Source organism: Protomyctophum parallelum (genome assembly GCF_964188405.1).
Source record: "Protomyctophum parallelum genome assembly, chromosome: 14".
Classification (NCBI taxonomy): domain Eukaryota; kingdom Metazoa; phylum Chordata; class Actinopteri; order Myctophiformes; family Myctophidae; genus Protomyctophum; species Protomyctophum parallelum.
The window spans coordinates 30,293,618-30,318,886 of record NC_139709.1 but is presented as its reverse complement, the minus strand read 5'-3'; the positions used below and the strand labels follow the sequence as shown (position 1 = coordinate 30,318,886).

At 41.3% G+C, this 25,269-nt stretch overlaps 1 protein-coding gene across 1 annotated transcript; it reads left to right on the top strand.

Annotated features, from left to right (window-relative positions):
* The first annotated feature begins 1,368 nt into the window (after positions 1-1,368).
* LOC310870215 (cysteine-rich secretory protein LCCL domain-containing 1-like) lies at positions 1,369-23,945 on the top strand. Its single transcript, XM_083781306.1, has 15 exons — positions 1,369-1,591; positions 3,269-3,583; positions 8,475-8,593; positions 9,503-9,635; positions 10,683-10,798; positions 11,059-11,159; positions 11,668-11,838; positions 12,853-12,913; positions 13,935-14,001; positions 15,818-15,948; positions 16,275-16,318; positions 16,417-16,489; positions 19,711-19,780; positions 20,251-20,384; positions 21,444-23,945. Exons 2-15 carry the CDS (start codon positions 3,326-3,328, stop codon positions 21,493-21,495), a joined length of 1,530 nt encoding a protein of 509 aa, XP_083637432.1. The 5' UTR covers positions 1,369-1,591; positions 3,269-3,325; the 3' UTR covers positions 21,496-23,945.
* Positions 23,946-25,269: the final 1,324 nt, after the last annotated feature.

The window sequence follows — 25,269 nt, the reverse complement described above, 5'->3', positions numbered from 1 at the left end:
CCAAAATATTTTTTCTTGGCTCCAAAGAGTATGGGGCTTATATATGCGCAAGCAAACACACAATTCATCCTGTTTTAGGCTTCTAACTAATAGGCTCTTAGAGAGTAGCCTATTGTATGGACTTTGGAAGTGTGGTTGTCAGTAACTTTGGATCTTGCTTTTGTACAAATTTCATTTTGGGACTCTTTCTTACCTCCCAGTGACCAATCCTGATGTTCGACAGACAACCTCAAGTACAGAGACCTTGTTCTGCTCGGTGTGTGCTTACCTTATTAGTTTTTACAGTAGGCCATGTGTGCCTGGAAGGCAAAAACCCCCCCAAAAAACAGGAATAACTACAAAGAAACCAAACTCAGCTTTGGACCATGTCAGTATCTATCTACATTGGCCTACCTGATAGTTGAGAAAGAGAAATGTATAACACGCACACACAGTCACACACACTGACACACACACACACACACACACACACACACACACACACACACACACACACACACACTCGTGCGCGCACACGCACACGCACACGCACACACACACACACACACACACACACACACACACACACACACACACACACACACACCCTACCCACACATACCCACAAACCTTCACAAATGTTCTAGTGTATGTAAAGCAGCAGTGTGTGTGCCCGATGGCAGCTGAATTAGTGCTTTGTGGTCATGTCCCAGAGGAACACTGGCCACCCTAGTGGCTGTGGCCACTGAAGCTTATTGGTGCAAACCATTCTCACACACAGTCACGAGAAAGCCTGACATGATCTCAGTCCAGTTCAACTTTCGAGATAAACTACAAACAGTGATGGCTCAAATATATAGCCTATGGGCAACTTCTATATCAATCTATTAAATAAGCATGTGTCTCACAAATACATTTATACTAAGCCCATTTAACTTGGTGCTTAAAACTAAAGCAGTTTTAATTAGACCTGTTTACACACTGCCAGCCGCCAGGCAGCCTTTTTGGGGGGAATTAACTTGTTTGTCCATGGTTTCCTGTCAATTAAAAAAAGACAACAAGCAAACAAACAAGCAAGAAGCAAACAGACAGAGAGCTAGATGTTCATTTACATAACATGAGTGGGCGCTCTCATAAACCTCCAACGTTTACCTTCACGTCATTTCGAGTAGGATCAAGTTCAGTGCCTCAAAAAATAGGCCTATATAGACATATAGTTCAACCCGAGAAACCTTCAGAAGTCCTATCTGGCTGCCGGGATGGGGCCGGGGGCAGGGGGCGTGGTCCGCCGCGCTACGCATCGTTGAACCCAAATTTGGCATATAAACGAAAAAGAGCAGCGCTCATGAAGCCACAGTGCACTGAGTGACCTGAGGAATTCAACAGGTACATACAGCTCTCCATGACTGCATGCTGGATGTATACTAGGCTACTATAGAAAATGGATTCCGTGCAATAGATAGCGCTCTGTCAAACTGATGGGATGATTTCACAAGTTGATTTGGAAAGCAGATAGGCTTATTTTCCTGAATCAAGACGCGGTTGGAGCTGGGATTGCGCATCTTGGAAATATATTTCACTCCTGTGTGGTCGACACGTTGTCTTGTCACAGGTAAAGAAAACGATTATTATTTTTTAATTCCGACGTCATTTTTTGCAAAATAAACAAAAGCAAAACTTACCTGCGTGCATTGGACTGAGCCGTATCGGTAGCCCACGCATGCGCATGAAATATTGCATGTGCCCAACAAAAATATTTTTCCAATGACATAATGTGTGAAAATGTGTATTTACACAGGGCGCACTGTGTAGAAATGTGTGGACCAGATATGCTCCCATGGGGATTACGAGACCGAAATGTTTTCTTGTTTCTGTCATTTTGAAGTCCCTGGGCCATGGCCCTATGATAAAGTTATTAATTTACTCTCTGGTGGTGGCTCACCTCACCTGTAAGTAATAATATCTCTCACCTCTCTCCTGCCAACTTGTGATTGATTGAAATTTGTATTCACAGTAGGCCATGTATAACAGTGGTTCCCAAACTTTTTCATGTCAAGGACTCCCAAATTGACACTTATTAGCCCGCGGATCCCCATTTAAAAACATATGCCAGGGACCCCCAATCCCATAAGAGAATATTTTTACTAGCAGAGATTCTCAACCCACTTCATTTCAAGGACCCCCATTTAATGGCATATTTATATCTCGGGGACCCCCATATTGTAAAATCACTGTTAATTTTACTCTGAGATTGTATTTGTACACTCTCATGACTTACAGACCCATAAGGGTCCATTTGGTTTCAAACTATCATTTAGCTGGGGAACCCCTCAAACTCCCTCAAAGACCCCTGGTGGTCCCCAGACCACACTTTGGGAACCCATGATGTAGAATATAGGCTACATTTCAATGAAAGTAGCCAGGCCTACAGGTCAATACAAAAACTGCTACGAGGATCAGCAGGTGACAGGGTCCTCCATTTCAGTTGTCTATCTATTGATTGCCTGGCACTGTCATAAATAGCCTAATGCACATGCACATGCACATCATTTGAAAACACATTACTAAAAGAGACAATGCTCTAACACGAGATGTATTGTTAATTTATTGTCTCCACCAGGCCGAAGGCATGCGGAGAGAGTATGTTTTACACGTCTGTCAGTCTGTCAGTGTGTGTGCGTCTGTCCGTCCGTCCATCTGCGTACAGCTAATCTCTGGCACCGTTGGCCCGGACCATACCAAACTGTGCACACATACTCCCCGGATGCCACCAATGAACCTCTGTACCAAATTTTCCGGCCTCTTATAACACCACCAGGAGGCCGACTTTTGTAAAACACATTTATTGATATTACTCCTCTAGATTTTGTTCTAAAATCCCGCAAATTGTTACACAGTATCTCTATAGTTATGTGCTCAAGTCGGATCTGTCCGATATTTCATATTCCATCCTAATCGGCTAACATTGGCTTTCAAAGTTTGCAGGATTGGCCCGTTTTGAATAAAAAGCCTCAAATCATGAACGCAGCGTGCAATTTACATGAAATCTTTTGCGCACTTTCCTACTAGGCTGAAGAATATATCCCACCCTTTTTTTTGGAACAAAATGCCTCAAATCAAGTGTAATTGTAATTATACACATATTCCACACATCATTCTCGTGGCCTTCCAAAGTTACAGTCATGATGCATGTGTCCACTTCCCCAGTTTTTCCAGTTGAGAATGCACAAATTGAAATTGTTGTATGCAGCATAACGTTCCACCCACTTCTGTCTCTTATTCCTTTCAGGTAACAAAATAATAGCATCCAGGATCCTTCCGATTCCACCTTAATTGCACGTGAAGCATGAAGCGTGTTCCTCCTCTTTATCTGGGCTGCTGGAGGGTGAGCGGGTTGCTCCTGTGTCTGGCCCAGGTTGTCTTCCCCGACACCACACAACTGGAGTCCATCTTGGACAAGTACAAGGACAAGGACGATGAGTGGTGGAGGGCCAGGTCCAGGGGGAAGAGGGCCATCACAGAGGGAGACATGCATCTCATCCTGGACCTGCACAACAAGCTCCGCGGCCAGGTCTACCCCCAGGCCTCCAACATGGAATACATGGTGAGTCATTTTTGTTATTAGGTAGATGGACGGTATTGTGCAAGACACTAGGCCTATAGCATTTTGTGGTTATTGTTATGTTTGTTCATGATACATCCTTGTATTGTCTGGCATCAGTGTCATACCATGTATTTATTTTGACTTTTATCAGACACTTTTGAAGGACTTACAACTGCAATATCAGAATAACTGGACACAAGGTAACACACGAAAATGGTCTATATAGAAATACTTATGTAGAGTTAAAAAAAAATCACACTTGGGAAGTGAGGCACCCCTCACTTACCACAAGTGTGATTTTTTTTTACTCTTATCATCATTCATCAGCATACATTCCAATCAGAACATCATCAAATGTCATTCCGGACAATAACGCTTGCGTCTTCACTTTTCTGACCACACTTTTATCTTCAATATGTACTTTGCTCAGCCAATCAAATCATCGCTATGGGGTGATCAGCCAATGTTTTGTGTTCACACAAACAGACAAAGGAAACAGACAAAGGAAACAGTAAATGTCTATCTAAATCTATCTAAATCACAGAACATATTCAATTTTGAACAAGAAACTGCATCTGCATAGTTTAACTACCGGTCGCAAGAAATGGGCGACAAGAAGGGTTCGAGGGATGTAGAGAAACAGAAGTGCTTTTTTAAAAATAACATTTATTCATTAAAATAAGCCCAGGGTAATAGCTTTAAGGCTATAATAGAGGATCAAATGTCATCATCACTCCACGCCTGTGTTATTCAACCAAACAGACAGAATTCATTGGTTCACTTAAGGATACCCAGTTCCAGTGACACACCCCTTGGTGCTTGGACAGCTGTCATGTTCATGCCAGTCTACTATTCTATTCTACTATTCCCCATTCCCTTTCAGAAATAGAGTCCAACTCTATAGTGCTGCTAGAGGCATGACTTCTGCCAGATGAGGGAGGCTTGACACTCTGCCCTTAGAGCTCAGATTGATCAAAGGCGTAAGACTTGCTGCCAAGCAAGAAAACCACGGTGCCTCTTCCACCGCTGAGTGAGAGAGTGAGAGAGAGAGAGAGAGAGAGAGAGAGAGAGAGAGAGACCGAGAGCCAGACTGAGACTGAGAGAGAAGCAAATCCACCACTCCACTGGCCCAGTGCCAGCTCTCACCCCCGCAGTGTTGTCCTGCCCTTCACCTCAACCATCATCCCATCCTCACCCTGTCTTTCGCTCCAATCATTTCTTGCTCCCTCGTTCTTTCCCTTTCTTAATCTTCAGCCTCCCTGGCTCCCGCATGCTTGCAAGCCCCCTTTTCACCTCTCGCCAGTGCCACTCTGTCTCTCTCTGCATCTCTCTCTCTCTCTCGCTCTCTCTCTCTCTCTCTCTCTCCTTGCACTCCCATCCTCTCTCTCCCCATCTATCCCAACTCACTCAAACCTTGGCTGCGGAGAATGTTATCTTTTATTTGATCCGACATGGATTTCATTCGGCTGCCGAGGTGGTGAATCTATTTTGGCCGCGTGGAGCGTCACTGTTTGAAGTGTGGGGTAGAGCAGTGTAAATGTATGTTATGCTGCACACACTAATCCAGTGTTTCTTTAGCAAAGGTATACTATTACTGATGATAATGTGGTGGTAAGGTAGGGTTGTGCCAAAGAAGTCACTAGAATATTTGGTTTTCAGAGTTCATGATGTGGAAAGCAGGATTCTGTACCTCACCTTGCCTACATGCTTTTCTTCTCCTTCATTTTTGCGATACACTTGGCATTAAGACGGTTGGCTTACTATCTTTAACCACTTAAGCCCTATTTTATACTTTGTCGGCATCACATGGTGAAAATAGCTGATCTACAAGCTCTCAATATGTTGCATCATGAAGTTTTTCAATGGTGTTTGAACATTTTGGATTAATGACAGACATGCGGGGGGGGGGGGGGGGGGGGGGGGTTAATGCTCTGTGGAATGCAGAGGGAGATTTGCAGTTGTTACTGTGATCTTTTTCTCTAGGCAGGTGGGCAGCTCATCCTTCTCTTTGCTGGATAATTGACCATGACTAGTAAGGATGGCATGGAGAAAATAATGGGCTGCCAGTGCCAAGGGGTATTACAATCCACACTATTTTGCTGGCAGTCAAAGTTGGAGCCCCTTCTTGAATACTATGCCAGTCTGTAATAGCAATGATGCAAAGATTACTTCTGTTGAGACGTCAACTGTAAAATACAAAGTAAAAATACTAAAGTTTGACAGATTTCAAAGAACAAATGTATTTCCAATGGGACCACCTATACCACAGACGAAAATAGCAGATTGGAGGCTCACAATTCGTTGCAAAGCTTGTAGATTGGCTATTTTCGCAGAAAGTTTTTGTCTATCTTTTCAGAATGTTAACCCACTATGACATGCTCAGAATAGGGACGCTAAGGTCCATGTGGTTAGCAAGTGTGCATAATGACTGTATCACATACAGAAAAACACTTAATGTGTGTTGATGGCTTGCCCTGTTGGATTTTGTCCAAAGCACTACAGGTGCAAATATCACTCTTACAAGTATGTGACTATGAATGAGCCGAGAACCAGGACCAAGGCCATAGCAGTGAATGGGCAACAGTGTGTTCTGTATTTTGCTTTTTACCAAACATATGGGACACATTATAGTGGCCATTCAGTACTCTCTGTAGCATTATTCTATTAGTTCTGATGTGTGATAGGCCTAATGCAACTGAACAGCATGCCAACAGCACACTGGGCCTATTCTTTGTACCCCCAGCGAATCAGCGATCTCAACAGTAACTTCACTTTGCAGCTGCATTAGAATTCCTTAAAGCCTCATACGCATGCAGGTCTCCTTTGTTCGAAACCAAAAGTGTGCAAATAGTTTCAAGGTCTTTTGACTTCAATTGCGTCTGATTTTGTGTACAGTTGACGCAAAGAAAGCAAGTGGTTTTACTGTAAAGATGGACTCATAACAATGAGTCTCTGTTACTTTAGCTTTTTCCCCCCTTCTTCTCTTAAGAGACCAAAACAAACTGGTATGATGAAACCAGCATGGTTAATGACAGTATATGCTTCAATGACAAAGAAAAACGTATTTACTGGAAAACGGGAAAGGTTTTAGCTGGAGACTGGAAAAGATATTTGCAGCGGAAAAATATATTTGCAGTTGAAAATGTCAAAATGTGTTGTCAATGGAGCATAAATCAGGCTTGAAACCAAGCTCTCCATCTCTCTCTCTCTCTCTCTCCCTCTTTGTGGTTGCAGAGCACAAGTGTGTGAATCTGTGTGTGTGTGTGTGTGTGTGTGTGTGTGTGTGTGTGTGTGTGTGTGTGTGTTTGATAGGCGTAGCCTAGATTTAACTATACTATGTTAAACTTGAAGTGAGGCATGTGTTAAATTACAGCCACCATAACCATACTTCACTGAACAGGAGAAGAAACACAAACTTTATACATTAGACATGAACGTGGTGTGTGTGTGTGTGTGTGTGTGTGTGTGTGTGTGTGTGTGTGTGTGTGTGTGTGTGTGTGTGTGTGTGTGTGTGTGTGTGTGTGTGTGTGTGTGTGTGTGTGTGTGTGTGTGTGTGTGTGTGTGTGTGTGTGTGTGTGTGTGTGTGTGCGCGCGCACTGATCAGAGGCAGAGCAATGGTCACCAAGTTATGGCCATTTGAAGTGTTAAATGCTGAAGTAACACTGCTGTAGCATGTGTGTGCAGTTCAGTTTTTTTGGTGTGACTATTATATATTATATTATTATTATATATAAAAACCTGAACAGTGTTTGTGCCAAGTTTGGTACTGTATGGATCAGAGCAACAATGCGCCTCACAAGTCTGGATGTTATGTTCCATTCCATCCTCTAACTACTTGGCAATTTTAATATATGTCTTGTGTTTCCAATATACACTAGTCCACACCCAGGTATGTGCACACCCAAACTATGTGCAGCCTTGACAACTGGCACTGAAGATCCCATAGTCCACTGCAAAAATGATAACAAACTGCTTCATCCATCCATCCATCTTCAACCGCTTATCCATAGTCAGGTAGCGGGGGCAACAGCTTGAGTCTTCCCTCTCCAGAGCAACATTTGTAACTTCCTCCTGGGGGATCCCGGGGCATTCCAAGGCCATTGAGTCGATGTAATCCCTCCATCTCATCCGTGGTCTGCCCCGGGGGTCTCTTCCCAGTGGGACGTGCATCGAGGACCTCCTTTGGGAGACGCTCGAGAGGCATCCTAACCAGATGCCCGAACCACCTAAGCTTAAATAATTAAAATAAAATAAAATGCACGAGAATGCATGAGAGCCCATGTACCCCGAATGATCCTTATGTCACTGTAGCACGCTGAGTGTTGGTTGTTGCTGACACAATTGACCATACATGCCTAGATATTTGTGCACCACCAGGTCTATACAGTATAGGCTACGTGTGGCAAGCCTTGGGTCTGCAGCTTGCCATGTGTTTCAAGTCCATTATAACTTTTCATCTTTGAGCCAGTTGCCCAGTTCTGTCTCTCTCTGCTGGCATTGTGTATGTGTCCCACCCTGAGCCCAGGTACACCATGCTACTAAAGAGGAGAGCTCATAGACACCCTCCCAATCCCATATACCATATAAGTCAATATAATCTACACAATAATCAGCTAAATTAATACGAAAAATAGGAAGAATAGGAATACCATACCACTATGGTGAAACAGTACAACAGTGATTCCAGGTACGCAGTGTTTGGAATTGGAGGGTGTATGTTTTACCCATTATTTTCCCCAAGATCAAAACTGTGACACAAATGCAGGCTCTGGCTGTGTGTTGCACACAGACAGATGCAGCTCACCCAGTAATTATGACAGTATGATGACAAAAAACTGATTTATATTGTGTGCGCGTGCATGCGTGCGTATGTGTGTTGTGTGCTGTCTAGATGTGGGACTATGAGCTGGAGAGGAGTTCGGAGCACTGGGCACACACCTGCCGGTGGGAACATGGCCCAAATCACATGTTGACACAAATAGGACAGAACCTTGGTGCACACTGGGGCAGGTCTGTATGCACTGACGCAAAGTCAAATGAGTAATACCACAATGTACAAACGCAAACACTCTGTTACGAATAAATGTCCTGTCTTCAAAATGTTACTTTCTTGAGTCATTTGAGTTGTATTGGCATGAAAATATACTTACAGTTTTTTTAATTTCTCAACCATATTATTGGATTAGTAATGAATTAATGTGTTCATTACTGAAGTGCAGTACTTTGGTAAATGTACTTAGTTACTTTCCAGTTATCTCCCCTAGCCATTTTCCTTTCCTTTCCTTTCCTTTCCTTTCCTTTCCTTTCCTTTCCTTTCCTTTCCTTTCCTTTCCTTTCCTTTCCTTTCCTTTCCTTTCCTTTCCTTTCCTTTCCTTTCCTTTCCTTTCCTTTCCTTTCCTTTCCTTTCCTTTCCTTTCCTTTCCTTTCCTTTCCTTTCCCTTCTTTTCCTTTTTTTAGTGGCTCCATGCCCTTCCTATCCAGTAACATCCTGATAGTTAAATGAACACTCAGGATTTTATTGTGTAGTGCTGTAGCTCCAGTGAGATCAGTGTTCTCATTCCTCTCCACTATAGAGACATTTCAAAAAGTATTTATTTAAAGTCATTTTAAGCCTCGTACAAAGCCAACTGGAGTTGTGACAAATCATGACAACAAACACAATTCTTTTGGTTGTTTTCTTCTTCGTAATTATTTGTTCGGCCCAAAATGTTGTGTTTGTTGTCATGATTTGTCACAACTTGAGTTGGCTTTGTCCGTGGCGTAAACGACTTTAAATAAATACTTTTTGAAAAGCCTATGGAGAAAATGAACGGGGAATTCACTTCTGGGTCTCGTGTCATCATGAAAGGGGGGGCGGGACTGCGATCTATAGGGGCCGTCCTCCTACATTTCATCAGTGTTCCCATTCCTCTCCACTAGGGACCGTCCTCCTACATTTCACGTACAGGCCTGGTACGATGAGGTGAGCTACTTCAGCTACCCGTACCCCCAGGAGTGTAACCCCCACTGCCCCTTCAGGTGCTCCGGACCGGTTTGCACTCACTACACTCAGGTAACGACTGCACTTCAGGCCACTTCTCAACTTGGGGTCTGGGGACCCCCATTGACCTCATGCAGACAGCGGCCATCTTGCCATTAAGCTCCAAACAGAAAAGTCCTATCTGATTTATTTAACGACGTCAAACTCACTGTCATTGCAGCTTTACTTATGAATATCCTCTTAGGATATCTTATCTGCATAGTGTTTGTTTCATAAAAATCCACCATAGGCATGTTATGAGCTACTTCCTGTCAAGAAATTCCTTGCAGGTGATTATTTTTCTTCTAAGTGTCAGAGTTTGGAAGCGCTCGCTTTCAGAAAAGCAACGTCGTGCTGCCTCCTGCATTATGTGCAAATTCAAAACAGGTGGTGCGCAGGGCCGTTGAGTGATTTCCAACGAGCATTTCCAAACTCCAACACTTAGAAAAAGAATCGCCTGCAAGGAATTTCTTGACAGAAAGTAGCTCATAGGCATACCATATCTACGTTGGATTTTCATTTTCATACAGCTACGTGTTGGTGAGTTTGACGTCGTTTATTACAATCAGATAGGACTTTTGTGTTTGGATGTATGGGTTGTCAATGGAAAATCGTGGCTAGTTGCCACCCTACCATTAACGTAGTGACAAGATGGCTGCGGTCTGCATATGGTCAATAGGTCCAGGTCCACTTGTATTCATCTGCATCTGGTACTGGGTGGCATGTCATCATTGGTGTGCAGAAACCTTTTATCTCTGTATTTCATCTGTCTTGTCATAAATGAATGTCAAAATTATACTTTGTCGTATTGATTAGAGCAAAGCTCTTTCAACTTAACCTCTTTCAGTTTCAACCTGGCATCCCAAACTAGGGATGCCAGGTTGAAAGAGGTTAAGTCTATATCTGGGTTTTTATATTTAGTCAATGAAAAGTAGAGCTTTCATGCGACTAAATTACTGTATAACCATTGGAGAACTGAAACGGGTTCTTGTAACAGTTTTCTGCCTGACACACAGTGACAATGTGAGAAATCCACAGAGAAATGTGAGAGGACTGACTTTTAAACTGTTTGTATTTTAGATGGTGTGGGCAACCAGCAATCGCATTGGCTGTGCTATCAATGTGTGTTACAACATGAACGTATGGGGGATGATCTGGACCAAAGCTGTGTACCTGGTGTGCAACTATTCCCCACCGTAAGACCTGGCTTTCCTATAGTAGATCAAACAAATCACAAAAACCATGTACTGTAGTTCAGAAATGGACAATGATTAGGAATTGTTAGACTACTTGTTGACCAGTAGTGATATAATATACTGTATAAATATCTTTCTCTGCCAAGCAGGCACATTGTTTTGTTTTAAGAGCGGTAGAAGTTTAGTCTCACACATGGGAGACCTGGGTTCAAACTGCTGCTGAGAGTGCTAGAATTCCTGTTGTGGTTGTGTGTTTCCAGTGGGAACTGGTGGGGTCACGCCCCCTACAAGCATGGAGCCCCCTGCTCTGCCTGTCCATCCAGTTATGCAGGAGGCTGCAGGGACAACCTCTGCTACAAAGGTGGGTTTGGGTCAAGCCAAACATCACTCAATGATGTTTTCTCACAACTGTATCACTCAACGAAGTTGCAGTTAAACATCAATTATTTCCGTTGAGTGACACAGTCATGTGGCAAAGTACCGGTATGACTTAGTCTTTACACATACAACCTTGCATGTCATCATGATTTTCTTTTTACAAAATATTAGATTATTTTGCTGTGGGGAGGAAACCACCTAACTCAACGTTAGATTTTTGTCTATGTGAGTGTGCATGTGTGCTTGTCTCCACACTTGCAGCGCTATGGTTTCAAAATGACTATAAACAACATTAAACTGCTGACCAAAAACAACGCCCAGGGACACTTTTCACACAAATTTTTTGAAACACACGCACACTCGCACATGTGACTGTGTGTCTATTGGCGCTGCCGTACATTTTTCAGAAAACTCATGATTCTGGATTAAAACAATTACATTTGTTACATTTTTAGATATTGACCTCTCTGTCTTGCCCCTTTCGTCATCAGATGGGGGTGTTGAGAGGCGCCCTGCTCCAGAGCTGGAGGAGAACAATTTCATTGAACCAGAGTCTGACCCAGTGAGGGACAGGGAGCAGGCCCAGCCCAGGAGCCAGTCTCCAGAGCCTTCAGCTAACCAGCACCTGGAGAGGAACCAGGTGGTCAACACAGAGCAGATGTGTAAGAATCATGGCTCACAAGACTTTATCTTCAAAGAGGAAACATTTATCAATTTACAATTTACAATTTAGGCATTTAGCAGACACTATTAAGCATTATGTTGTACTTTAGCTATTGAAAAATAGCAGATCTACAAGCTCATAGCGCGGCACTCGGTGCCGCGCTACGAGCTTGTAGGTCTGCTATTTTTTTTAAATCGTGAAAATGTGGCCCAAATGTTTGAATATATTCTTTCAGAGTGAACGTTTTTAACTCAAATCTTTGCTTCTGGGTGGTCCCTGGAACAACATATTTTCAGATGGGGGTCGGCGGCCAATTACATATATTTTTGGGGGTCCTTGACATGAAAATGTTTGAGAACCACTGATATAGAAACAGGTTTTTCAGAAAACTGTCAGGATTTAGAAGGCATTTGTAGAATCGATCTCAGGTCTAAATGGGTTTTAATAAAGAATAGTAATTATAGTGAAAATAAATAATAATTTATATACTGTATATAATATATAAATATACTATATTACTAATGACATGAACGTAAATGAAAAATATGTTTCTTAAAGGACCACTTCACCACTTTTCAACCTATCTTCATATAATAGGTCCTCACTAATAATCATGATAAAATGGCACAATCTCTTTCTGCTCAGTCTGTGTCTCATAGGAGGGCTGTGGGCAGTTTAGAAACCGTCTTCCAGTGACATCATCATTAGGCAGATTGTTTTTTAAACAAGAGTTAACAAAAATGTTTAGATTTTCATTATCGTGAGAACGATGGCTTCCATTTTCGCATTGCAACTTTTCAGGACTATAAAGCCTGCAGTTTCTATTAACTTGTATTCCCCATCGATGATGTCACTGGAAGACGGTTTGTGAACTGCCCACAGCCCTCCTATGAGACACAGACAGAGTAGAAAAAAAAAAAGCGCAATCTTTTCATGATTATTAATGAGGACCCATTATATGAAGATAGGTTGAAAAGTGGTGAAGTGGTCCTTTAATATTGTGTTATTTCAGGCCAACAGGTGGAATGTGAAACAAAGCTGCGAGATCAATGCAAGGGGACAACCTGTAACAGGTACGCTCTTTAACGAATACTTTTAACCAATATGTGACCTGCATCCAATTATGATTCACTTTAATATGTACATCTGAGATAGTGTCAGGTAATATTTCTGTCCTACTAAGTCCTGCTGTCCCAAAGTTATTAGCGCAGCCGCGCCCGGCAGCCGGCGAAAACTAGAGTTCTCAACAGGCCCGAAAAGTAAGGCCCGGCCCTACCTGGGCCCTAACTGGGCTGGCATGAGGCCCCTCCTGGCCTTACTAATTACCACACATTGTACGCCCTACCCGGACGGAAAACATCAATAAAAATTCCCATATATCGCCATTCCCAGACCTGTTGTTTCAGCTTCTCCCCCTCATCAGGGTAGACATTACGAGGTTAATATGGTCCAATACAAGCACTTAAGTGCATTGAACAAATCAACAGAATTCAATGAGCAAAAAACTAACTTAACTGTATACCAAGGAATAGTTTAAGTAGGATTTGAAGAAATCAACCAGACAACTGTAGTTGATTCAGAATGGTCCTGCTCGAGTACTTATTAAGACCAAAAAAAGTTTATAATGAAACTCCAGTTCTCAGGTCTTTGCACTTGCTTCCTGTCTGTCAAATGACCGACGTACTGTTGATTTGTAAAGCATTCGGTGGGATTAGGGCCAAAATAAATGTCTGACCTTCTGCTACATTATGAACCATCCAGACCTGTCAGGTCATCTGGGACAGGTCTGCTTTCTGTACACAGAATCAAAACTGTGGAGAAGCAGCATTTAGTTTATATGCACCACATATTTGGAACAAACTCCCAGAAAATTGCAGTCGCTTGTCAAACCTGAAGACCATTCTATTTATTGCTTCCTTTTAATTAAAAAAGAAAAAGAAAATACATTATTGGTCTCCACTCTAACTTTATTCTATATGATATGTTTTATTTGAATTGTCTTTCTATTCTCTTAACTTTAATAACTATTTCCCTTTTTGTTGAAATGTGCTACAAAAATAAGCTTGCATTGCCTTCACCTATACTTTATTTTAGGTATGAATGTCCACCTGGCTGCCTGGACAGGCCAGGAAAGGTTGCTGGGACTGGATATTATGACATGGTAAGTTATCATTTGAGATTTTAGAAGAAAGAAAAAACGTGATGTATATACATAAAAAGAAAATATCTACAGTTATGTTTGTAAACGGAACATTAAAATGCTGGTATAACACAGGCTAGAAGAGGAAATCCTCTTATTATAGTGGAAGACAATGTAGGACCAATATAGTAAAAATCACACTCGTGTGAAGTGAGGGGCTCTTCTCATACATCATCATACATCACATTCTGTGCTCAGCCAATCAAATCATCACCAATGTCATTCCGGCCAATCACTTTTGACGTCTTCACTTTTCTGGGCGACTGTGGCTCAAGAGGTAGAGCAGGTCGTCCAATGATCCATGGGTCGGCGGTTCGAATCCCGGCTCCTCCTGTCTACATGTCGAAGTGTCCTTGGGCAAGACACTGAACCCCAAATTGCTCCCGATGTGCTGGTTGGTACCTTGCATGGCTTCCGCCGCAATCGGTGTATGAATGTGTGTGTGAATGGGTGAATGTAATGCACAATCTATGTAAAGCGCTTTGGATAAAAGGCGCTATATAAATGCACCATTTACCATTTACCATTTCTTCCCTCACTTTTATCTTCAATATGTACTTTGCTCAGCCAATATGCTTTATCACTAGGGATACACTCATTAAAATGTTTTGAGTTGACACAACCTTTTTGTTGGAGAAATGTCTTTGATCCAAAACAAAAGAATATTCTTCCTAGCATAGCAAACGTCAATAAATTAACAACCTTGTGTTTGATATGTACAATATGCCTGTCCGGGAGACCAGGCAAAAGCACAATTTAAGTCGATAAGAACACCAGAAATAACAGAAAGTTAATTTGCAATACCGGACCAATAGCTTCACACAGGACCAAAGGCAATAAATGCAATCGCATTTAGCTAAGTGGGGACATGCTGGCATCCATTTCTATTTCTAGAGCAGGTGTTATATGTATATGATGTAATATCCTACACTGGGTGGATTTGGTTTGATTGCAAATAGAAATGTCTTTAGTATAAACCCCCATTTTTTGCCAATGAACATCATCAATTGAAATGCCTAGATCTCTCTCCCAAGCCTGCTTAGTAGCATGGCAGATAGATCTCTATGAGGTTATATCTTCCCTTCTTCTCTGAAGTTCTGCCTCAAAGCAGACCAGAGGTAGAAAACTGTCATTCCCTGATGTCATCGCTAGGGACACATGCATCCGTAAGCAGGAACTGCTGACACACAGGCGTTGAAGGACCGGAAAGTCTGATGTGGCATTGTGAAATCCATGATAAAATGATGATGATGAGATCTCTGTGCTGTATTCGACATGGTCAACGACCACAATAAATTACTATACAGCCTTGAAATTGCTAGACAGGTTGGAATTGAAAGCACTAAAGAAAACACTAATATTATATATATTTTTCTTTTTGGAAACCATTCCGACTGCGAAATGGAGCCATTGGTTGTCAGTATGTTGTCTTTAGTATCAAACGGTCTAATTTGTATATCTCTGAACAACTCAGATTTCATTAACCCACAACACTGCTGCAAGGCATAGATTTAAAGACTAGAAATAGCTATACTATAATGAAATAAACTGTAATTCAAAGTATGTACACATCTCACAACTGGGATGATTGTTGCCTACATGCCTTGTTTATGGGCAGAAGGGGGATAGAAGACATTCATTCCCCTAACCCCCTGCCCGCACCTTCAGCTAGCATGGGGAATCGAACCAACCACCTTCTGGTCAACTTACTGCATTTTGATAGTATACTGTATATAGTACATCACGTTGTCTTTATTATTTCTGTCCCTGTCTTTAGCAATCCAGTGTGTGTGGAGCTGGGTTACATGCTGGCATTATTGACAACGATGGTGGCTGGTTGGATGTGACCCGACTAGGCAGAAAACCACATTTCAGCAAATCATACAAGAATGGAATTCAGTCTATTGGGTGAGGAGGACACATTTATTTGGTTCAAGTTTTGAGGGGCGCCAGCTCCTCCTATACACAGGTTTAATGTTTGTCTTTAGTTCAATGTTTGTTTTGTAAACGCCATTGACAATTAAGTGAAAATGTACGTCATAATGTGTCATTTACGTCATATTGTCTCTTTATTGTCAAATGGCATTTGATGTTTGTGTTTGCACCGTTTGTTTTACATCACCATTACATCACCTAATCAACATGAGTTAGACTTTATATTAGTGCCCCGGCCCTCACTTCACACAGGTGTGGTTTTTTCAGCACCATTTAACTTTTTTGTTTTTCATTTACAGGAAAAACAGAAGTGCAAATTCTTTCAAAGTAGCCACAGTGCCTGGTAAGAAATGCAATCAGTTGCAAAATACACTGTACCATATTAATGATATAAAGTGTATACCGGTATATAAAACATTTCTTCTTGTATTTCTTTCCCAGTCAAGGCAGTGACATGTGAGACGACTGTGGCAAGTTTCTGCCCTTTCAAGAAACCTGTGCGGCACTGTCCAAGGTCTGGATCTCTTTTTATCTATTTCCTATTTGATCTATTTCCACTTCTCTTGATAGAACCAAATCAGGCTGGGTAGGGGAACTAGGAGAAATCATATCGGATGAGACGTGGAGTCAAGCCCTGTCTCAACTAGTAAATTAGTAAAGTACCCGATCATGTGCCAGGCTCAATTTGATCCAACTCAAAGTTCTACACACCGTTGTCATTACTCCAAAGCTAAACTATAGATAGAATGTATACCAGTGTTGACGAGTGTGATAAATGCCACATATCTCCAGCTAATTTAACACATGTGTTTTGGTCATGCTCTCGATTAACGCAATACTGGACTCCCATCTTTCGATCCCTATCAGAAATGATCAGTACGCCCAGGCTGTGGCGTCTGGGCATCCGACTGGTAATCCAGTCGCAGTGTGCCGCGGGTTCGACTCCCGAGCCTGACACGGCCTTTACTGCATGTCTTCCCCCATCTCTCTCCCGTTTCCTGTCAGCCTACTGTCTGTCCCTTCAAAAAACCAATAAAAGGCGTAAGCCGCAAAAAATATCTTAAAAAATAAAAAATAAATGATCAGTACAACCTTACTTCCCTGTCCTGAAGTTGCAATCTTTGGTGTACTCCTTAAAAACAACAAAGCTCAGAACGGTATAGCCTTTCTATCATTATTCGCTCGACAGAGAATCCTCTCCTAGACTGGAAAGACCTTTGGTTGAAAGATGCTATGTTATTCTTGAACCTTGAGAAAATTAAATATGCCATGCCATGCTCTCCAGGAGGATTTACTTCCTCCTGGGGTCCCGTAATAACCTTGATAATCTGTCCTTCGAATGCCTCATAGGGCTTTAGTTTATCAATGTTGGTATTCCCCTCCTACTCCGCACACCAAAACCATTCCCTTCCTTAACCCTTAACCCTCTAGTTCTTCCGTCCCTCATTCCTTTCCTTTTCTTTTTTCTCTCCCCTTTTCTTTCTATCTTCTTCCAAAGCAAATGTTTGTACTAATTTCTCATCTCTTTTTGCCATTCTTTCTTAAAACACTAGTTCTTATGTCATCATTCACTCTTGCCTACTCTGCAACCACTCCAAGGAACAGCAATGTCCGTGTTCACCTATGTGTTCACCTATGTGTTGGTTAATGAGCACCAGTATGAGTACCAGTAGGGACGCTGTTGTGCAGAAACAGAGAGAGAGACAGTGCTGCACTGTTGCCTGCTAATGAGAGAGAGCGAGAGAGAGAGAGGGGAGGGGGGGAGGGGGAGAGAGAGGGGAGTTGCACCACTCGGTTCACACGGGTGTGATTTTCTTTTTCATACCTTTCTTTTCCTTTCTTATGCTCATGGAATCGTTATTACCAAAGTGGCTATTGCTATATATTGCCCGGTCTTCGTTCACCGTGACAGCCAACCCGCCATTTGATGTGTATGCAAAAAAAACAGCAAATCTGTGCCTGGTTTGCTGGGACCAGATCACATAAATGACCATATGTCTTACATCATCATTTAGAGCTAGTCATACCAGTCACAAATCTGCTGTTTTATTTGCATACGCATCAAATGGCGGGTTGGCTGTCACGTTTTTTGGCGCAAAGTAACCACAGTATACCGCTAATCAACTTACAACTACATACTCTATATAGTATATGTATATGTATACGTATGTCTTACGTCATCATTTAGAGCTAGTCATACGTATACTATATACATAATCAGTAAAATAAAATAGCAAATTGTGCCTGATCTGCTGGGACCAGAGTACGTGGTGTGTATAATATGTATGACTAGCTCTCAATGATGACGTAAGAAATATGGTCATTTATGTAATCTGGTCCCAGCAAACCAGTCACAAATCTGCTGTTTTATTTGCATATAGCATCAAATGGCGGGTTGGCTGTCACGGTTTTTGGCGCAAAGTAACCACAGTATACCGCTAATCAACTTACAACTACATACTCTATATAGTATATGTATACGTATGTCTTACGTCATCATTTAGAGCTAGTCATACGTATACTATATACATAATCAGTAAAATAAAATAGCAAATTGTGCCTGATCTGCTGGGACCAGAGTACGTGGTGTGTATAATATGTATGACTAGCTCTCAATGATGACGTAAGAAATATGGTCATTTATGTAATCTGGTCCCAGCAAACCAGTCACAAATCTGCTGTTTTATTTGCATATAGCATCAAATGGCGGGTTGGCTGTCACGGTTTTTGGCGCAAAGTAACCACAGTATACCGCTAATCAACTTACAACTACATACTCTATATAGTATATGTATATGTATACGTATGTCTTACGTCATCATTTAGAGCTAGTCATACGTATACTATATACATAATCAGTCAAATAAAATAGCAAATTGTGCCTGATTTGCTGGGACCAGAGTACGTGGTGTGTATATGTATGACTAGCTCTCAATGATGACGTAAGAAATATGGTCATTTATGTAATCTGGTCCCAGCAAACCAGGCACAAATCCGCTGTTTTATTTGCATACGCATCAAGTGGCGGGTTGGCTGGGATAAAAAGGGATCCAGAATATATATCGATAAAAGTGTATTTCTTATATAGATAGAAACTTGAACCATACTTAATAATACATTACTAGGTGTTTATATGCATAATAGGTAGGTAGCAAATAGTTACATCTAATAATTATACATTTCAAACGTTCCTTCACAGAGATACTGAGATTTGACAGTTTACAGCGGTCGAAAGTACTTGCGCGCTCTGTTTGTGCACTAGTTGGCCATTTATGGCCTACTAGTGTGCAACAAGCAAGTATGCACTCGACAGAGTGCAGTTCTAGTTTAATTTATTTTACAAATACATGTATGTTGAAACGAGAAGGTGTCAAAGTTCCAAGTGGGAGGTTAGGGGATTGTTTAGCTTTGTTTTGTTTTGTTTGTAACTGTCTGCATTAATTTAACTCATTTACATTATTCTGTTGATATCTGTTTAGCAAAACTCTGTAAAATAAGAAAATGTACTGCATTTTTCCCTGTCTAAAACACTCTTCTATGCTGACGTTTCATTCATGTAAAGTGGAGAGCTTTAATAATATCCAAAACAACACACAATGTTCCATATGAGTAGTTCCATATGAGTAGACATGTCATTTTTGTTTTATATCTAACTGTGCAATCAGTCCATATTACCCACTGTACGCACTGTACTGTAAATATCTTACTCAAATTACCTCCTGGTCTGTTATTTAGGATGTACTGTCCCAGGAACTGTTTGCATGAGAGTCGAGCCAGGGTCATTGGAACAAAATTCTATTCGGATGTAAGTTCTTTCTTGTTGATTGAGTATCCAATGATCACACTTGATTGATAATCACTGAATTATTACCTATCGTGTTTTATCCATGTTTAATCATTTGACATAACCTTGGTATGAATGATACATGATACAACATAGTTTTTAAGTTGAGGATGTGATATATTGGTATTGCTATGGTATTACCACAATATTAATTTAAAGCGTCTATTGCAATTGTTTGCAGTTAGCAACAAGAATCAGCTCTATTTTAACCAGATGATTTATGTTGCTAAACTAGCATACTAGTGGGTTATCCTGATTATGCAACAACATCATTGTGTTCAAATGGGGAGTTTTTACCATATTATGATCATTTATTTCCTATCATTAATTGATTTCATGCAAAATCTACATTATGTATTTTCTAACAATCTTGCACAAAATGTGATACGAACATGTGATTTGGCTTACTCTACTGAAAATGTCTTTTCCAGAAATCCAGTATATGTCGAGCAGCCATCCATGCTGGGGTGATTCAGACTGAATCAGGAGGATATCTAGATGTGATGCCAGTAGAGAAGAGGAGCCAGTACAGTGGCAGCTATCAGAATAGTATCACCTCAGAGAGGTACCTCAAAAAGAATATTCTTCTAACACACACACACACACACACACACACACACACACACACACACACACACACACACACACACACACACACACACACACACACACACACACACACACACACACACACACACACACACACACACACACACACACACACACACACAAACAAACAAACACATTAATGAATTAATGACCTACTACAGCAGTGGTTCCAAAACCTTTCAGGTCGAGACCCAAAAGAGAGATTAGTTTAGTTAGTTAGAGTTAGATTAGTTTTCCCGGAATCCAAACTAGTGAAAATAGCAGATCTACAAGCTCACAACGCATCTCTTCATGCTGCGCTGTGAGCTTGTAGATAGGCTATTTTCACTACTTTATGATTATTATTACTTTTCATTCATGGAATTTCTTGTGTTTGTTTATTTTCAAATGTATAACATTTTAAGGGGAAATTATTTTGACATGTTTTTTTTTTTTTTTTTGTAGGAAAAGAAAATGGGTTTTTTATACTTGAGTCATGACTAATAACACTTGGTCCGTGACCCACAGACGACCCACTGTTTGAGGAAACGGTGTGCTACAGTATAGGCCTATGTTTGAACCAATTTAGTCAGTGCTAAAGCTCTTATCCCTAAACCTCTTAGCCCCTTTTTAATATTTTGAAAACATTTTTGAACAGTTCAAATAGACGATCTACAGGCTCTAATAGTGTTGATGTAGATCGGCTACTTAACCCATTTTGGGCGGGAACCCCTTTTGGTGTTAGCATTACGTTATGCTTTAGCTATTTAAAAATAGCAGATCTACAAGCTCATAGCGCGCCACCGAGTGGCACGCTACGAGCTTGTAGGTCTGCTATTTTTGAAAAATCAAAGAACCACTGACATAGAAACATAGCTTTTTCAGAAAACTGTCAGGATGTAGAAGACATTTAAAAAATCTGATCTCAGGTCAGAATGGGACAATTTAATGTGTTTTTCTAAATTGTAAAAAAAGGCAAAGAAGTGACGAAAATCTCCTCTAGATGACTCTATCTCTCACTCTCTCCCGTCTCCAGCCTGGTGAGCCCGACGGGGGGAAAGGCCTTCAGAGTGTTTGCAGTCATCTGAAAAAGTCCAACTCCCGACAGCAGAGAGCCCATCAAACATGGCTACGTCACATTCAGCAAACCCGTTCATCATCATCTCACAATCTGCAATTATACAGTACATGCACGGCGGAACGTTTCGGTCTCTGACACTAAAAACTGTTAGCCTGGCCTTTATTCAAGGCCAATTGTGTCACTACATGGCCAAAATAGAAATTAGTCATATATGTAACAGCCACGCAGGAGATATACAATTATAAAACCGTTTGTATTTGATCATTTTGATAATTCTACAGTGCTGGTTCCCAAACCTTTTAAGCCCTAACCACACCAAAGGGTCAAGAAGGTTTTAGCGTTGTCCCTGCGGTGTGATATGTCTTGTTGCACGTTGACCCACGTCGACCCTAGTGATTCAATGCGTGGAATTCAATGGCCCAAACCACACCAAAGGGTCGAGACGGTTTTAGCGTTAACTCCTTGCAACCGTTTGGACCCAAGGAGTTGCATGGTGACCCTTTGGTGTGGTTAGGGCTTTCGGCTGTGACCCAAAAAAAAATCCCTGGGACCCAAACTAGTGAAATAGTACATTTACAAGTGCACAACACGGCGCAAAGTGGCACGTTGTGCATTGGCTATTTGCACTACTTCTTAAACATTTGTTTTGTAATTTATGGATATTCGTAATTCTTTCGTAGACTTCTTCATGAAATCACTGGAAAGAAATCATTGAATTTTGTTTTTAATTCATGAAAAATTTGGCTTTTTTGGAAATGTTCTTTTGAAAGGGTTTTGAAATAATAATAACAATACAAATCTAAATGTAGGAAACCAAAAAATAATGGGACCCATAAAAATGTGTCTGCGACACACAAATGGGTCCCGACCCACTGTTTGGGAACCAGTGATCTACAGTATTAAGTACAGTATTTTTCTTGTCGCACCATGCAGAACAATTTTGCCCCTTTGAACACCATTATCTTGTCTCTCTTGGAAGACATTTCAAGAGTGCTTACATTAGGGAAGTAGCAGAGCAGTCCTGCCTGAAGACCAGGATAGCCTAATAGCCAAGCCTCTTTTCCAAGACTAATTTCCTTTGATCTCCATCCATCCATCTTCAACCGCTTATCCGTAGTCGAGTCGCGGGGGCAACAGCTTCACCACAGAGCTCCAGACTTCCCTCGCTAGAGCAACATTAGTGACTTCCTCCTGGGGGATCCCGATGACGTTCCAAGGCCAGTGAGTCGATGTAATCCCTCCATCTGCACCTTGGTCTGCCCCGGGGTCTCCTCCCAGTGGGACGTGCATCGAGGACCTCCCTAGGGAGACGCTCGAGAGGCATTCTAATCAGATGCCCGAACCACCTAAGCTGGCTCCTTTCCAGGCGAAGGAGCAGCGGCTCTACTCCGAGTCTCTCCCGCGTGACTGAACTTCTCACCCTATCTCTAAGGGAGATGCCAGCCACCCGTCGGAGAAACATTATTTTGGGTTCGAATTCAGGTGGATACACCTATATTTGGGATACCTAGACATTAACTCTTGTTATAAACTACAATTCTGATCAAATCTTGCCCCATTTAATTATGCCATCTCACACAATTTCAGAAAACATAGGCTTCTTCTGCGCTTCTCGTGTTGAGAATTAGGCCTATGTGTGCATCAATTCTAAATGATCATAATAACTCAGTCAATGTGTTGGGAGATGTTATGTCAATGGGCAGCAAAGTGAGACATCACACAGCTTTATAAATGTATCCAGATGTCACCTGTTGACATGATGTTGCACTGTGATTACAGTAGTAGGCTAATGCTAATGTAATTCCATTCACATTGTTCTACTCTCAGCGTAGTTGCCCCCCAAAAATGTCTGGTGTAACATAACAGTGCAAGTAATATATCTATGGACAACACACCAAGTCCAAAGACACCATGTATATTTTTGTACATATGGTTGTTGTAAATAATATTTTAACATTTGATAAAATACTGTATTGCTATCGTTGTCCTTTTCACTTAAAGGATGAATATTTCTAGCACAATACCAATTACAGTAAAATCCCAATTCGGAGGATGGCAACACAGCTTTTGCATGCACATGATATGTTCTTCATTCAAGCTCTTTTTTTAAAGTTACATATTCGTTTCAATATATTCATATTTATGTAAACACTGTGTTTGTAACATAATGATGTTGTATTTTATGCTACATGTGATCAGCTTTTATCATTGGATTTATACAGATTACGCCTGGCTGGCCAGGTCTGTGCATGGCAGAATTACATAAAAAAAGAAGAAATAAAAATCTTAATATGCTTAATTTATTTTCAGAAACACTGCCACATTGATCAATGCGAACAGTTGTGATATTACAGGAGTCATTATAACAGCTTTTATCAAACAATGCAGCTTTGTCGTGTTTCGTTTAACATAACATCCCTGTAGATCATAAAGTACTACCTCACACAATATTCTATAACGTTTATGCTCTGTCCATCATTAAAGTCTCGTAAAAAATATATTACTGTCCTTGAATGATGTAGCATATTTGTCTAAAATGCTGGCTCAGACTGTTTACATTGTTTCATGTTACAGTTGCTTTCAGTTTTCAGAGGCGTGTGGCAGAAGCTATTTTAATATCTGCTCTCTTCCGGAAAGGCCTCAGAGGAATTTTGGCTTTCACATTTCAACAACATCTCAAATTCGGCCATGAATCAAACTTTCAAATTAATTTCTTTCTAGAAGTCTCTGCAGCGACGCTTCCAGGAACTGGGAGAGGAGGGGGGCCTGTGAGGAAGAGAAAGCTGCTTGTTTTCAGCTCCAGGGACAGGGCTGATGTTAAAGCACTTAAACCCTATATACTTAGTTGACCAGGGTCCCCAAGGGCACGACTCGCTCTGCTCCTTTTTGCCTCGACACCAACTCTCTTCTGAAAATAGCTGATCTACAAGTTCACAACACATCGCCAACTGCTATTTTCGCAGAATGTTTGCCCCGGAATAGGCTATAGGGATCATGTGGTTGTTAAAGTAGTCGACTCTGTGTTGTTTCAATTTGACCTATAATGTCAAATTCATCAAAGTAATTGTTATTAAAGTAGACCACCGGATCTAAAATAGCCAAACTCATTGTTGCCAGATAGAAAAAACACACAAAACGTCACGGACGGATGACAAAAACACTGCAGAGGGACTGCTGACTAGTGTTTTTGAGCAACCAAATGCATTTTAATATGAACAACTGGCTCTTTTGTGCCATACAGAGAAGAGAGCATCTTACATCTTGCCTCTCATAGCAGCAAGAATGCTGACTCAAGGTTATATTTTGCATCATTACATGTTAGGAATGTAGCACAACCTTCGGTCAGAAATGCAAAGGGCTGCTTGCAAGGGCATGATAGTTTTCATGTAGTGTATCACAGTTACAGACATGTCTGTTTTTTTGATTGATTGAGTGAATATACTTTATAAAGGTAGTACATTCAAAAGGATAACACAAGGAACAAGACTTCCATTTCCATTGTGGATTATGTTTTCCGCACTAATTAAAACATGCATGCATGCACAGATAAAGAAACCATTTCAAACTTTCAAAAGAATGGGATAATGTGACTTGCAAGGATTGCAAAGGTTTTGACCTCAGTCCTGACTGTATATCACACAAAGGAACTATGAACCAAGGGCTCAGGTGCTAAATGGGTTTGTGCCAAGGTTGCTTGGAGCGAAGAGGCATGCATCGTAACGCTGTCAGAATTCACAGGCTTGTGTTGCAGAGGCATCCATTGGCACAGGACTCCAGTGTG

Coding starts and splice junctions, on each gene's coding strand:
- LOC310870215 (XM_083781306.1), top strand. CDS start 3,326: ATGAAGCGTGTTCCTCCTCTTTATCTGGGCTGCTGGAGGGTGAGCGGG. Junction 16,490..19,710: donor CCTGTGCGGCACTGTCCAAG/GTCTGGATCTCT, acceptor TCTGTTATTTAG/GATGTACTGTCCCAGGAACT. Junction 20,385..21,443: donor AATAGTATCACCTCAGAGAG/GTACCTCAAAAA, acceptor TCCCGTCTCCAG/CCTGGTGAGCCCGACGGGGG.